General features: G+C 41.2%; 1 protein-coding gene, 1 long non-coding RNA gene and 5 other non-coding genes across 13 annotated transcripts; all 7 read right to left on the reverse strand.

Moving 5' to 3' along the window:
* Positions 1 to 361: 361 nt before the first annotated feature.
* Positions 362 to 3,545, reverse strand: si:dkey-154b15.1 (uncharacterized). 5 transcript variants are annotated; one of them, XM_053446836.1, is made up of 4 exons: positions 3,433 to 3,541; positions 2,667 to 2,754; positions 2,283 to 2,329; positions 362 to 2,187 (listed from the first exon to the last, which is right to left on the reverse strand). In XM_053446836.1, the coding sequence occupies exon 4, from the start codon at positions 2,185 to 2,187 to the stop codon at positions 973 to 975; it is 1,215 nt and encodes a 404-aa protein (XP_053302811.1). In that variant the 5' UTR covers positions 2,283 to 2,329; positions 2,667 to 2,754; positions 3,433 to 3,541; the 3' UTR covers positions 362 to 972. The 5 variants fall into 5 exon arrangements, with proteins under 5 accessions (XP_053302811.1, XP_053302812.1, XP_053302813.1 ...); XM_053446837.1 differs by having other exon boundaries at positions 3,425 to 3,518; XM_053446838.1 differs by lacking the exon at positions 2,283 to 2,329 and having other exon boundaries at positions 3,433 to 3,545.
* A 631-nt stretch (positions 3,546 to 4,176) lies between these two features.
* LOC128461763 (uncharacterized) lies at positions 4,177 to 8,754 on the reverse strand. 3 transcript variants are annotated; one of them, XR_008342290.1, is made up of 7 exons: positions 8,681 to 8,754; positions 8,420 to 8,458; positions 7,352 to 7,444; positions 6,733 to 6,817; positions 5,998 to 6,090; positions 5,298 to 5,390; positions 4,177 to 4,499 (listed from the first exon to the last, which is right to left on the reverse strand). It is a non-coding gene; the product is annotated as an uncharacterized LOC128461763 (long non-coding RNA). The 3 variants fall into 3 exon arrangements; XR_008342291.1 differs by having other exon boundaries at positions 4,177 to 5,100; XR_008342289.1 differs by having other exon boundaries at positions 4,177 to 5,390.
* On the reverse strand, positions 4,971 to 5,106 carry LOC128462255 (small nucleolar RNA SNORA9). Its single transcript, XR_008342342.1, has one exon. It is a non-coding gene; the product is annotated as a small nucleolar RNA SNORA9 (small nucleolar RNA).
* LOC128462256 (small nucleolar RNA SNORA9) lies at positions 5,652 to 5,787 on the reverse strand. Its single transcript, XR_008342343.1, has one exon. It is a non-coding gene; the product is annotated as a small nucleolar RNA SNORA9 (small nucleolar RNA).
* Positions 6,263 to 6,398, reverse strand: LOC128462259 (small nucleolar RNA SNORA9). Its single transcript, XR_008342346.1, has one exon. It is a non-coding gene; the product is annotated as a small nucleolar RNA SNORA9 (small nucleolar RNA).
* LOC128462258 (small nucleolar RNA SNORA9) lies at positions 7,178 to 7,313 on the reverse strand. Its single transcript, XR_008342345.1, has one exon. It is a non-coding gene; the product is annotated as a small nucleolar RNA SNORA9 (small nucleolar RNA).
* On the reverse strand, positions 7,637 to 7,772 carry LOC128462254 (small nucleolar RNA SNORA9). Its single transcript, XR_008342341.1, has one exon. It is a non-coding gene; the product is annotated as a small nucleolar RNA SNORA9 (small nucleolar RNA).
* Positions 8,755 to 12,236: the final 3,482 nt, after the last annotated feature.

A 12,236-nucleotide genomic window follows, 5' to 3' on the forward strand; every position in this document is an offset into this window, starting at 1 on the left:
GGAGAAGTATCATGATCATGATCAGGTGCAGGAACATGCAGAGGGGGGATGCTCAAAGCTTTTAACAACCACATGGCAGGAGAATTTAAAACACCGACAGTTTTCAGGTTTACCTCTTAAAACATGGAATCTTAAGACAAACTGAATCGTACTGTATCAAAGGTTCGGCAGGGAGATGTCAGGCTGATTCAAGATCTCACTTTACTACTTTGCACGCGATAAGATAAAGGCAACGCTAATTGCATCGCTCATCTTGTAATGAGCGACATCGTTAATAACACGAAACAGTAATAAAGCATCACACTCTGACAACAGCCCCAGATGCACGATGTAATTATGGCCGAGAGCAAAGACATGGAGATTAAGAGATTCGTTTTTTATTATCACATTTAATTAACAGTCAAAGAGGCGTCATGATGCTTCAGTGGTCATTTGTGTAATTAGCATCATTTACATTTCATCCACTCAGCTTGTGATTAAATCATCTGCTGTGTTGACAAACAGGAGAGAATGAGACGTGTCAGAACTAAAACTAATACAAATGGAATATTGTACACTGATTTAAAATTCTAATGTCATAGTATAAGGAAAACTATCAGTGGAGTTAAAAGTCATAATCTGAAAATGTTTCCGAACAAAGTAAACTACTTTAGTCTGACTCACAGATTAAAATTTAAAAGAGAACTTGCTGGTTTGAATTCCAGCCAATGAAGATGCTGTATACTGATACACCAAAAGAAGAGCCTTCAACCACACTTACTACTCATGTATAGACATTTCAGTTCAGCCCCTTCTGATCAGTGTAGGTCCAGGGTATAAAACAGAACAGTCAGGAATGTGTGTGTTGAGGCCATTTTGGTCGAAATAGCTAAATTTAAAAAATTTAAGATTCTTATCAAAAACATTTAGTCAATTAAATCCACTGAAGTGCATTTAAATCTGGGACATTTTGGGAAATAGGTTTATTAACTTTCAGATTCCTAATTTCTTCTTTGTGCGTTTGATCATTTGATCTATAGCTTTTATATTGACGAGTTGCAGCTTGATGCCGGGAGGTTTGCTTCTTTTAACCGTCTCTCGATTGACGTCAGGAGGTTTTTCTTCTCGTCCTTTTAGCCGCGACGTGGAGGAGCTCCGTCTGCTTGAAGCTCCACTCGGAGGACGAGCTCCCGCCGCCCTCACGGGTTTGGCCCCTTCCTGTTTATCATCCTGGTAATTCGAGGGGGAGTAACCTGCAGCTCCAGCAGGAGAAGAATAAGCGACGCCTCGTGTGTCTGTGCTCTGTCTGTTGACTGGCGGCAGGGAGCTGCTCCTCCTCCCGGAGCTTCTGCCCAATGTCCTCCCTGCTCGTCCCGACGGCTCCACCGACCTCCCCAGCAGCTTCTGCTTCACCTCGAAGCTCCTGGTGGACGACCCGATGAGGTGGAGTCTGTCCCTCATCTCACACACGAGCACGGAATCTATAACGTTGTTCCTCCGGCGAATCTTTTCTAAAAAAGCTTTGCCTTCCCGATCCAGGTCCCTCAGAGGAACTTCCTGCGTGCGCAGTGATTTGCTGAGATCATTGAAGATGCTCTGCAGTTTCCCGGCGGCCATCCTTGCATTCTTCCCCAGTAACGTGACCTCGGCGCTATCAGAAACTTTGTCCACGCTCATTTTAACGTTGTGATTCTCAAGGATCATGTCAACGTCTTTTTTCCTGACCTGCTCTGCGTACCTGAACACATCTGCTTCCACAAGCAGCACCTCACTTCTGGGCCTGAACGCCTCACGGGCTCCTGGAGAGGCAGCAGCTCTGAGCGGTGAAGAGTTCTGATGAGGGCGGGACGGGTCTGACACCCGGGGTGCAGAGGTGTGGGGGGAGGACGGGCGAGTGTGCAGTGACCCGCCACGGGAATCTAACCTGCCCCTCTCGCCAGCTGATTTTGGTCGGACGTCAGGGTCGTGTCTGGAACCGGCTCCAGAGGAGACGGGCGAGGCCGGGCGCGGGGGGGCCTCGGTCTGGTTCTGTCGGAGTTCCTCCAAACGGACCTTTACAGCTTTGAGCTTCAGAAACGAACCCTTGACCAGAACCAGGTCTCTGCTCAGATCTTCCACCTGGAAGTCGTGGGACCGGAGGAGCTCTCGAACCTTCGTGTCATCTCGGAATTCCTCCAGATGGACCTTCGCCTCCACGGGGAAATCCATCTGAGGAGAGAAGAGACACTGAAGGAACGGGTTCGAGTGAAGAATCCACCTGATGAGGTCGATGGTGATGAATGTGTGATGATGTGTTTGATTACCTCAGGAAAATCTGCTTCACTTTAATGTTTCGGGTTTTTTCTTTCAACTGAAGAAAGAGACATGATGTATTTGAGATGTTCAGGTTTCGTTTTTGTACAACGAGAGGATCTATCCATCGATTTCCATTCTCTTAAATTCTATCCATCCAATGAGATTGCTTTACCTATCAACAGTATATACCTTCTTCATGTCTGAGTGCAAAACAGTCGTATTAATGTTTGTTGCATTTCAGGGGGCGATAAAAGATCCCTCACTTTGAGATTAATACACTTTAAATGAGACGTTGCTTTAGTTTGCAGCTTGAAGCTTCACAGAAATAAACCCAGAAGTTATTAAACCACATTTCCTCATGTCTTCATCCTGTCCTGTGCTTGGTGACTCACCCTCCTCAGAGATGAAGACGGGAGGACGTCACCTTCGTCCCCTGCTCCTCTTCTTCACCTTGTGCATGACACATGTGGATTCTCCGGGCTGCAAACAGAAAGCGAAAGTGAGGCTTTGTTAAAATCGTGGCTCTCGTGGAAAATAATTGTATATGATATAAATGAGCACATATATTATTATATGTTATATATAATATGCTTCCCATACTTTGGATTCCCCTCCTGCTCTTCTCCTTGAGTTTCATTTCCCCCAAACCCATCCACTGTGATTGTTTTTTTAATGATGTACATAAACATTTGTCGGTTGTGTCTCAACAGACAGAGAGAGAGAGAGAGAGAGAGAGAGAGAGAGAGAGAGAGAGAGAGAGAGAGAGAGAGAAATGAGGGGGGGGGGGGTATATGCTTGCGTAGGTCAGTCACTTGTGAAGACCATCATCATTTCCCGCCAAACCTCTACACACTGAACAGATACAAGGTAGCAGATTCGCGGGCTGACCGGAAATGCGTATTTATACCCCCCCTCTACGAAAAAACAAAACTAATCGGATCTACACAAATCACACAAATCAACAAAATCGATGTTCAACAAATCAGGAGTCTTCAAAAAAGCGACTAGTTTCCATGACTTCAATTACAACAAAGTAAATCTGAGAGTTAAAAACGTCGATGTGTGTTTTTAATGATCAGACGGACACACGGTGCACACACGTGACAAACACACACTGGACGGACACACAATGAACGTGTCGCTCACTTACTTCTTCACTTGTTCACTTCAGGTCAGTGTCTCGATGCAGGGCTGGTCAAAGTGAAAGTAACATGGTGACAACGTCACATCCGCTTCAGGCTCAATATTCAATCCTCAATATAATAAGAAGTCAGTCAAGATGTAAATTAATATCAGTAATGATGATAATGTCAGTTGAAACCCCTTCAATATTTAATAATAAAAAATAGAATGACCCAGTGGAGTTCATACCTGGTCTTTGTACATGTGGTACAACAGCGCCCCCATGTGGATGTTGACCAGTATCAGACCATTTGAAAATAAATTGCTGAGAGAATAACGTGCAGAGAGGCGTGTGAGGCACTGTAGGGTTCCTCATTCCAACATGAAACTAACCCAGTAGGGAACTGGTTTCCCACGTTCACAATACTTTATCACAGGACAGCGTGGGGGTGGAGATTATCTGACTGAAGCTCAGTGGAAGGACGAGGACAGTAAATCTACAACAGGATGACTTCACAACACTTTGTAAGGATTGTTGATAACGTTAATTACTGGACATCGACAACTGACATCTACCAAAAACTTTTATGGAAAGTGTGCATGTTGTCTATGACCTAGAAATCCTCTGATAACATATTAAAGCTGTTCTATTACCATGAACAATTGCTTTGATTTAAAAACCAACAAAAGAAATTACTGCAGCAAATGAGTTCAGATATATTATTTTGGCAGATTTTCATGACTGAGTTAAAACAAATAAACACTCAAGCGACAAAAGGCAACAGTTCATAAACCTTGTTTTTATTGTAGGACAGTTTGTATTGTCTGGACACTTTAATCATTTCAAATAAATCCCACACAGATTTTATTTCAGTGATCGTAACATCTCGACCTTCTTTGTTCCTCATTAGTTCTTCAGTCAGTGTTTTTCTCTGGTGCATTTGCTCATTTAAAGCATAAAGAAACTGCAAGTTTTGATCCTCAGCAGTGAAATTACAGATACACATCATGTTATACAATCTGTGACATCATGTAAATGTGTCCTAAAGAGAGACGTCCACAGGATGACCAGCCTCAGCTCAGATACTTCTGTGTTTCACTTCCTGTGCAGAGAATAGAACAGAAAAAGGTTAGTTATTTATTTTTGCTAATACATTCGTTTTTGCTCTTAAATCTGTAACACTGGTCACATAATGAACTCTGCTGAAGAGACTGACATCAACATTATTTCTGTTTGACTTCAGATCTTTAACTAAGTTTATCACACAAACTGAAGGTAAACTGTTAATAGAGATTAGATCTTAGAATCCTCCCTCATTAATTATCATTTGTGCAACTTTCTTTAAAGAAAGCACAATATATGTATTCCTAAATAAAAACAGATGAAATACTAAATCAATAACAGAAGCTCGCTTCCATACATTTTTTTTTTTTTTTTTTTTAAAATTGGTTTTCACAAATTTCCAAGGCACAATTAACCCTCTACAGTTTGACAATGTTTTCTATAAGACAAGATACAGCCTTAAAGCAGACTCATCATTTCAGTCATAATAACTTCTTTGACAGAGTGGACAGTGTGTCTGAGGTTTACCTATAACCCCGCCATGGAGAAACACAGCAGGGCCTCAAACGGCCTCATGGCTCTCTAGCAGACACAATAGGAAAGAACAGAGCCACTGCAGGCTGGGTCTCGCTGGAAAAGGTCTGCACAGGAGCTACTGGTTTACTCCCAACACTTTGAGAGATGAGCAGCTAATAACCTGAGACTATGATTTGTTGCTGTTTACAAGTTCAGCGCTGCTCTCAGCTGTTAATGTTTATTACGGCGGTAGTTGACAGAAAGAAGTTCCTTCACTGTTAAAGCTGTTAACCCCGTTTCCATATGTTTCATTTTCACAAACCTGGATTTTTCAGTTCAGTCAAACTCGGACATGAGGACCAGACGTCAGTCAGGAGGTCGGGGTAGAACACGACCTGGATTCATATCTGCACTTCTGTTAAAACAACATTTTACTTCGTTTAGTCCAGACATTTTAGTTAAATTAAAAGGTAAATTTGTATTATGTGCGATTCAGGAAATTTATCACACAAACAGAAGGTAATCTGTTTATAGAGATTAGATCAGGTTAATTATCGTTTGCGCAACTTTTGTAAAAGAAAGCACAAGATATTTATTCATTGATGAAGTTTTCAATCAAACACTAAGCAGACTCATCATTTTAGTCAAAGTTACTTGTACAGAATAAGAGTGGACAGTGTGTCTGAGATCTACCTATAACCCCGCCATGGAGAAACACAGCAGGGCCTCAAACGGCCTCAAGTCTCTCTAGCAGACACAATAGGAAAGAACAGAGCCACTGCAGGCTGGGTCTCGCTGGAAAAGGTCTGCACAGGAGCTACTGGTTCACTCCCAACACTTTGAGAGATGATCAGCTAATAACCTGAGACTATGAGATAGTCATTTGTTCCTGTTTACAATACCAGAACTGCTCTCAGCTGTTAATCATGTTTATTACGGCGGTAGTTGAAAGAAAGTAGTTCCTTTACGTCTAAAGCCGTTAACCCCGTTTCCCATACACGTCATGCTCACAAAACACAAACCTGCATTTTTCAGTTCAGTCAAACTCCGACATGAGGACCAGACGTCAGTCAGGAGGTCGGGGGAGAACACGACCTGGATTCATCTCTGCACTTCTGTTAAAACAACAGTTTACTTTGATTAGTCCAGTCATTTTTATGAAGTGAAATTGAAAAGTCACAGCTTGCTATATGTGCCATTCATGAAGTTTATCACATAAGCTGAAAGTCTCTTCACAAACGATATACATTTATAGAGATTAGATCAGGTTAATTATCATCATGATAACAGTGTCTGAGATCTACCTATAACCCCGCCATGGAGAAACACAGCAGGGCCTCAAACGGCCTCATGTCTCTCTAGCAGACACAATAGGAAAGAACAGAGCCACTGCAGGCTGGGTCTCGCTGGAAAAGGTCTGCACAGGAGCTACTGGTTTACTCCCAACACGTGGAGAGGTAAGCAGCTAATAACCTGAGATTTGTTGCTTTGGATTTTGTTCATGCAAACAATTTTAGAACTGCTCTCGGCTGTTAAATGTGTCAATACAGTGGCAGATGACAAAGTAGTTTCTTTACTGTTAAAGCAGTTTATCCCATTTACTATTACACTTACAGACAGTTGTCACTTTTAAATTTAGCTGGCACAGCCAAATTTCACATAATGTATTGAGGGAGGGTCATGACAAAGTAAAAAGCAACAACTTTCAACGGACAAGAATTATTCTCATAAAATTCTGTCTTGAGAAAAACACAAACCTGGATTTTTCAGTTCAGTCAAACTCCGACATGATGACCAGACGTCAGTCAGGAGGTCGGGGGAGAACACGGCCTGGATTCATTTCTGTTAAAACAACAGTTTACTTAGTTTAGTCCAGATGTTCTAGATAAATTAAAAAGTCACAGTTTGTTATATGTGCGATTCAGGAAGTTTATCACACAAACAGAATCCATTTATAGAGATTATATCAGGTTAATTATCGTTAGCAACTTTCTTTAAAGAAAGAACAAGATATGTTTTCATTTATAAACAGATTGAAATACAGATAAATATCAAAAGAATGTCTTCTGTACATTTTTTAACTTGTTTCATCAAAAATCCTTTCATGGCCCAATTAACCCTTTACTGTAAGATGATATTTTCAATAAAACACTAAGCAGACTCACAATTTCAGTCATAATAACTAATTCTATAGAGTGGACAGTTTGTCTGAGATCTACCTATAACCCCGCCATGGAGAAACACAGCAGGGCCTCAAACGGCCTCATGTCTCTCTAGCAGACACAATAGGAAAGAACAGAGCCACTGCAGGCTGGGTCTCGCTGGAAAAGGTCTGCACGGTTAAAGCTGTTTATCCCATTTTCACAAAACACAAACCTGCATTTGTCAGTTCAGTCAAACTCCGACATGAGGACCAGACGTCAGTCAGGAGGTCGGGGGAGAACACGTCCTGGATTCATCTCTGCACTTCTGTTAAAAAAAACATTTTCCTTCGTTTAGTCCAGACATTCTAGTTAAACTCAAAGTCACAGTTTGCTATAGTTGCCATTCAGGAAGTTTATCCCACAAATTGAAGTTCTATTCACAAACAGAACCTGTTTATAGAAAATACATTTTAGAATCCTCCCAAGATTAATTTCTTTCCACAGCACAGAGTGGACAGTGTGTCTGAGGTTTACCTATAACCCCGCCATGGAGAAACACAGCAGGGCCTCAAACGGCCTCAAGTCTCTCTAGCAGACACAATAGGAAAGAACAGAGCCACTGCAGGCTGGGTCTCGCTGGAAAAGGTCTGCACAGCTTAACACAAAACTGCTTAACTACACAAAAACCTGCAGGAAGTGAACAAACAATAACCTAAAGAGAAATCCTCTGATCAGGATCAAAAAATATGGACAAAACTCCCAAACTAAAAATGTGCACATCAGTCACACATTTATGTCTGATACTACTACACAGAATCTATTGTTTACACTGTTCATACTTATATATATTTAATTATGTTTCTTGTATTTAACATTGTGCTGCAGAGTTTATTTCCCAGAAAACGACAAATACATTTCATAAATCAGCCTGAGTTGAATTGTGTTATACGTTTTCACAATGTTTACACACTGCATAAGCAATTCATCAGAATTGTGTTATATTGCCATTGATTGGGATCAAATTGATGACGTTTTTTTTAACTTGCACGTGTTGAGCTCTCTAGGCCACCGTACATTACTGAGATCCAGTCTGAGAAACTTATAAACCTTTACTTCTAAGGTGGAAAGTTAAACTCAGTTAAAAGTCTATGATAGAACCTGGACTTTGATTTAATTAAAGTTAACATATCCAGATTATTTAGTTCTTTCCTCATTAAACTTCGGGAGGTTATTAATCATGTATTTATTGCTTCTTGTTACAGTAAAATGATAAATAAGATGGAGATTAACTCATTCTTACCTGTTCATCATTGAAACAGACGCATCCCTCGTCTTCAGTCTGTAAACGGAACAAACAAGAGGAGAAACAAACAGTTAGAAACAGATCCTCCATGTTTGTGACACCGAGGCCACGTTTCAACTCTAAAACTTTTAAAAACACTTCTACGCAACAAAAATCCTCGATCGCGATAAATCACTTTCCTCCTGAAACATTTAAGAGAATCAGAAAGTTTCTGTGTTTTGAATTAAAGTTAGATGGAAGAAGATTCACGAGACGAACCTAAACGATCAGCGGCTTCAGGGAAAGTGGAGCACTGGCCCGGATGTGACGTAGTTAACCACATAGGCCTATGCATAGGCCTGCAATACCGGAAGCTGCAGATCCGGAAACATATTCTTAGGAGCCTGTAGTTTCCGCGACACTGCCACCTAGTGTTAGTCAATGATAGCGTTTATGGTAAATGTTATTTTTTGTCCTTTACTTTGAATAAATAAATGAGATAATTAATCTTAAAACATGACACATTTTTATACACATCAATCGTTTTTACTGCTTTTTGTTTTGTGACGTAGAAGTTGTTCATATGTATTGAACCGTTTCCATTATGAGCACAAACACCATATTTAATTTTAAATACATAAACCAAACATCTTCATCTTTATTTAACTATGGGCCTGAGGAATGTGGTCCTGAAGCTGCAGCCTCTGGTACTGCAGTGACACAAGATGTCCAGCAGGGGACAGTAACGAATCAACAATGGCTGCAAAAAGCTTGACCTGGATTTTGTGTCTTCTCTTGGAAATTGGATGTTTTTCCTTTTTTTGTAAATGAACAGAGATGAGGCACGAAAATAGATGATGGAAATAAAATGGTTTAAAACTGATACACCACTGTCCAATACAGAAACTACAGCTTTCTTTACAAGAGTGCAAACAATTTGGGTTTAATGGAAGACGGGCAAAATACTGGGAGACAAAGGACATAGACTATAATATTTTTAATAATGGTTTTAAGAAAAGGCTAACGATAATATGTGGGTTCCTTTGCAGGCCCTGTTTATGAAGAGTAATCATGTATTTTACAACTTACATAGTACAAATCAATCTTCTACTTTAGCATGAAGTCCTAAACAGGACACACAACATCAGGTACTTGTGCTCAGAACAAGAAAAAAGACTTTACTTCCCCACATTGAACCTGAATATCAAGTAAAGACTGATTATTTATTATGTTGTTGGGAGAAGTCACTGCATTTTTCAAATATTTTGTGACAGGTTTCATAAAGCAAATGTATTTTTTCTGAATAGAAACCTTAGAAGGCATTTTTTAATAAAATAAAAAACGATTAATAGTTTGAAAACAGCTTTCCAGCCACCGCCACAGAACATTTCTATGTGGGACAGCTTTCATAACCCAGTGGACAGCCGTTGCCCGTGGGTGTGGGCAGCTCTGGAGCGTCCACGAGGAGGACGCTCGTGGTCGGTGACTCAGACTGAATCTCCGTACAACAATACCAACCACACACGAGCACTGTTGTGCTTTGTCTCCCTGAAGTGACGCTGACCTCTCGACCGGCTGACACCGCTCGGCCTCCAGAGGAAAATCTGTGTTTGGACAAAAACATGAGCTGTTGTTGCTCCTCCTCTGGTTTTCTGTATGAACACAGAGTCTTACAGGAAGTTGTGTCAAATCAAAGGCCCAGAGTCAACATCACTGCTCTGCTGAATATATAAATATAAGAAAAACTTGAATATCAAAGTCTTCACCGAACAAAATACCATATCGACAGGGCATAATTGAATAATCCTATTTCAGACATGTGCCAGGATTAAGTCTGTTCGGCTGGTACAACATGTCTGTTCAATACCAATCACGGGCAGAGCAGCTCAGATCTGGCAAAGCTTGAAATGATTTCCCCGACTTGAACAATCAGTTAATCACATTTCAGCCTCTGGCCAGAGATCTGAAAATAGCTCAGTGACCACGATCACAGAAATCGACTTTTAAATTCATATTGGAAATGACTCAAGAGGAAGCGTCACCGAGGGTCAAAGCCTTTATGTTTGGGGGGGGGGGTCAAATGTTTAATAAATGCCTTTTCTCGCAACAAACAATGATTCAAAACTAAAAGGGGTTCTTTCCTGACCCAGAATGCATCCCTCCCCCAGGTTGCAGGGGCAGGGGTGTTTCTAAAGTCCTGACGATGCAACACAGTTTAGCATCTGAGAACATTTATCTTTGCAGCTTTCCATCACAAGTTTTCTCTTCCTATGTTTATGTACATTCTCATACAGTTTAATGTAAAAACAATAACAGTCAAATAAAAACATGACTGTAACTCAAACTGAATCAAACTCCAGAGGATTGGCCGGATAAGAGAAACGACGCTCTATGTAAATCCTGCAGCTCCACATACATGCAGAGGGTTTGTTTCTGTAAAGCTACAGACTAACGTGTCAGTTATGTAAGAGGCATTATTCACATGCAGAGCCGGCATGTGAATAATGCCTTTGTGTGCATGTGCTGCATCCGGCGGTCAGCTGACCACCGGCTCGGAGCTCTGATCAGATGCCAACTTGTTGTGGAGCTCAGACAATTATCATTCATCACCAATAAATCATCAGTCTTTAAATCATGACCCCGGGATGACATCTGCAGATCTTACTTTGAACTATTTCTGTTAAACCATTTGTATAAGAACTGATTTACGAGCTCTGTATTTGTCTGAGTTTAATATTAAGTGGCCGGGCCCCCCCCAGTTTGGTTTGGTTGCAGCATCAGTGGGTGAGACCCTGAGGTGCAGCTCAGGCTCCAGCTGGTTCACCATCTCCCAGCAGCTCTCACGACACCGGGCAGTGACCTGAGAGGGTATTTTGTGAAGGCTGCGGGTTTGAGGCTGGACTCGGGGCTCCGGGTTTAATGAGCACATAATCCTTTTCACCTGATGCCTGTTTGACTAAATGACAGCTCCACTCCTCGTGCTCAACGGGGGGGGGCGGGGTGGAGCCATGATGGAATCAGGGCCTCGTCTTGTATCTGCTGCAGCTCGATCGTCACTTATAGTTAAAGGTTCAAGAGTTTTAGTCAACCCAAGTCAAGATGTCTTTAGTGTTGGAGCCACTTTTTCTCATTCTTTTGAGGCTAATGTCATAAAATCGTAATATCATGGGAAAAAAGTCATAATATTAGAAGAAAAAAGTCATAAATATATGAGAATAAAGTTGTTTGTGGAGGAGGAAATGTTTGGTAGTGGTCGACTGTGAGGTTATCGTTAATTCTGCGTTTCTTAACCAACAACAAAATTGGTAAAAGAGTAGAGGTCTGCTGCTTATTGTTTTTTTTTTTTATTCTTGAAACGTTTTGACATTTTTGTCATAAAATTACGACTTAATTCCACTTAATTCAACAATATTCTTGAAATCTTGAAATCTAATACTCCGTGGTACATTGGGAAAGTTTCGGTGAGCCGCTAAAAGTGTAAATAAGGAAGATTTGCTTGTTTGAGTTAAAAGTCAAACTTTGTGTTTGCAAAACATTAACCTCAATTGACGAATAGAACATCCCAGAGTTGGCGCAACAATCAGTAAAAGGTCCCCATCTTAGGGAAAGATTTTTTAAATCGGTGTTCCGGTCTCTTGGGAAAACCTGGACAAAGTGCATCCAGTTGCTTTAGCTGTGAGGTTGTAATTCAGGAGATGGATCACCCAGTAAGAAGTTGTCCAGGACACCATTTCCCCAGCGCTCTGCAGTCTGAGTCAGCCTCTTAACTCCGAGGACACGAAGCTGGATGTTCCCTCCGAACTCTGACTCAGCATCTCAGCTGTTTTGCTCCCCT

This window comes from Pleuronectes platessa, chromosome 18, assembly GCF_947347685.1.
Source record: "Pleuronectes platessa chromosome 18, fPlePla1.1, whole genome shotgun sequence".
Classification (NCBI taxonomy): Eukaryota; Metazoa; Chordata; class Actinopteri; order Pleuronectiformes; family Pleuronectidae; genus Pleuronectes; species Pleuronectes platessa.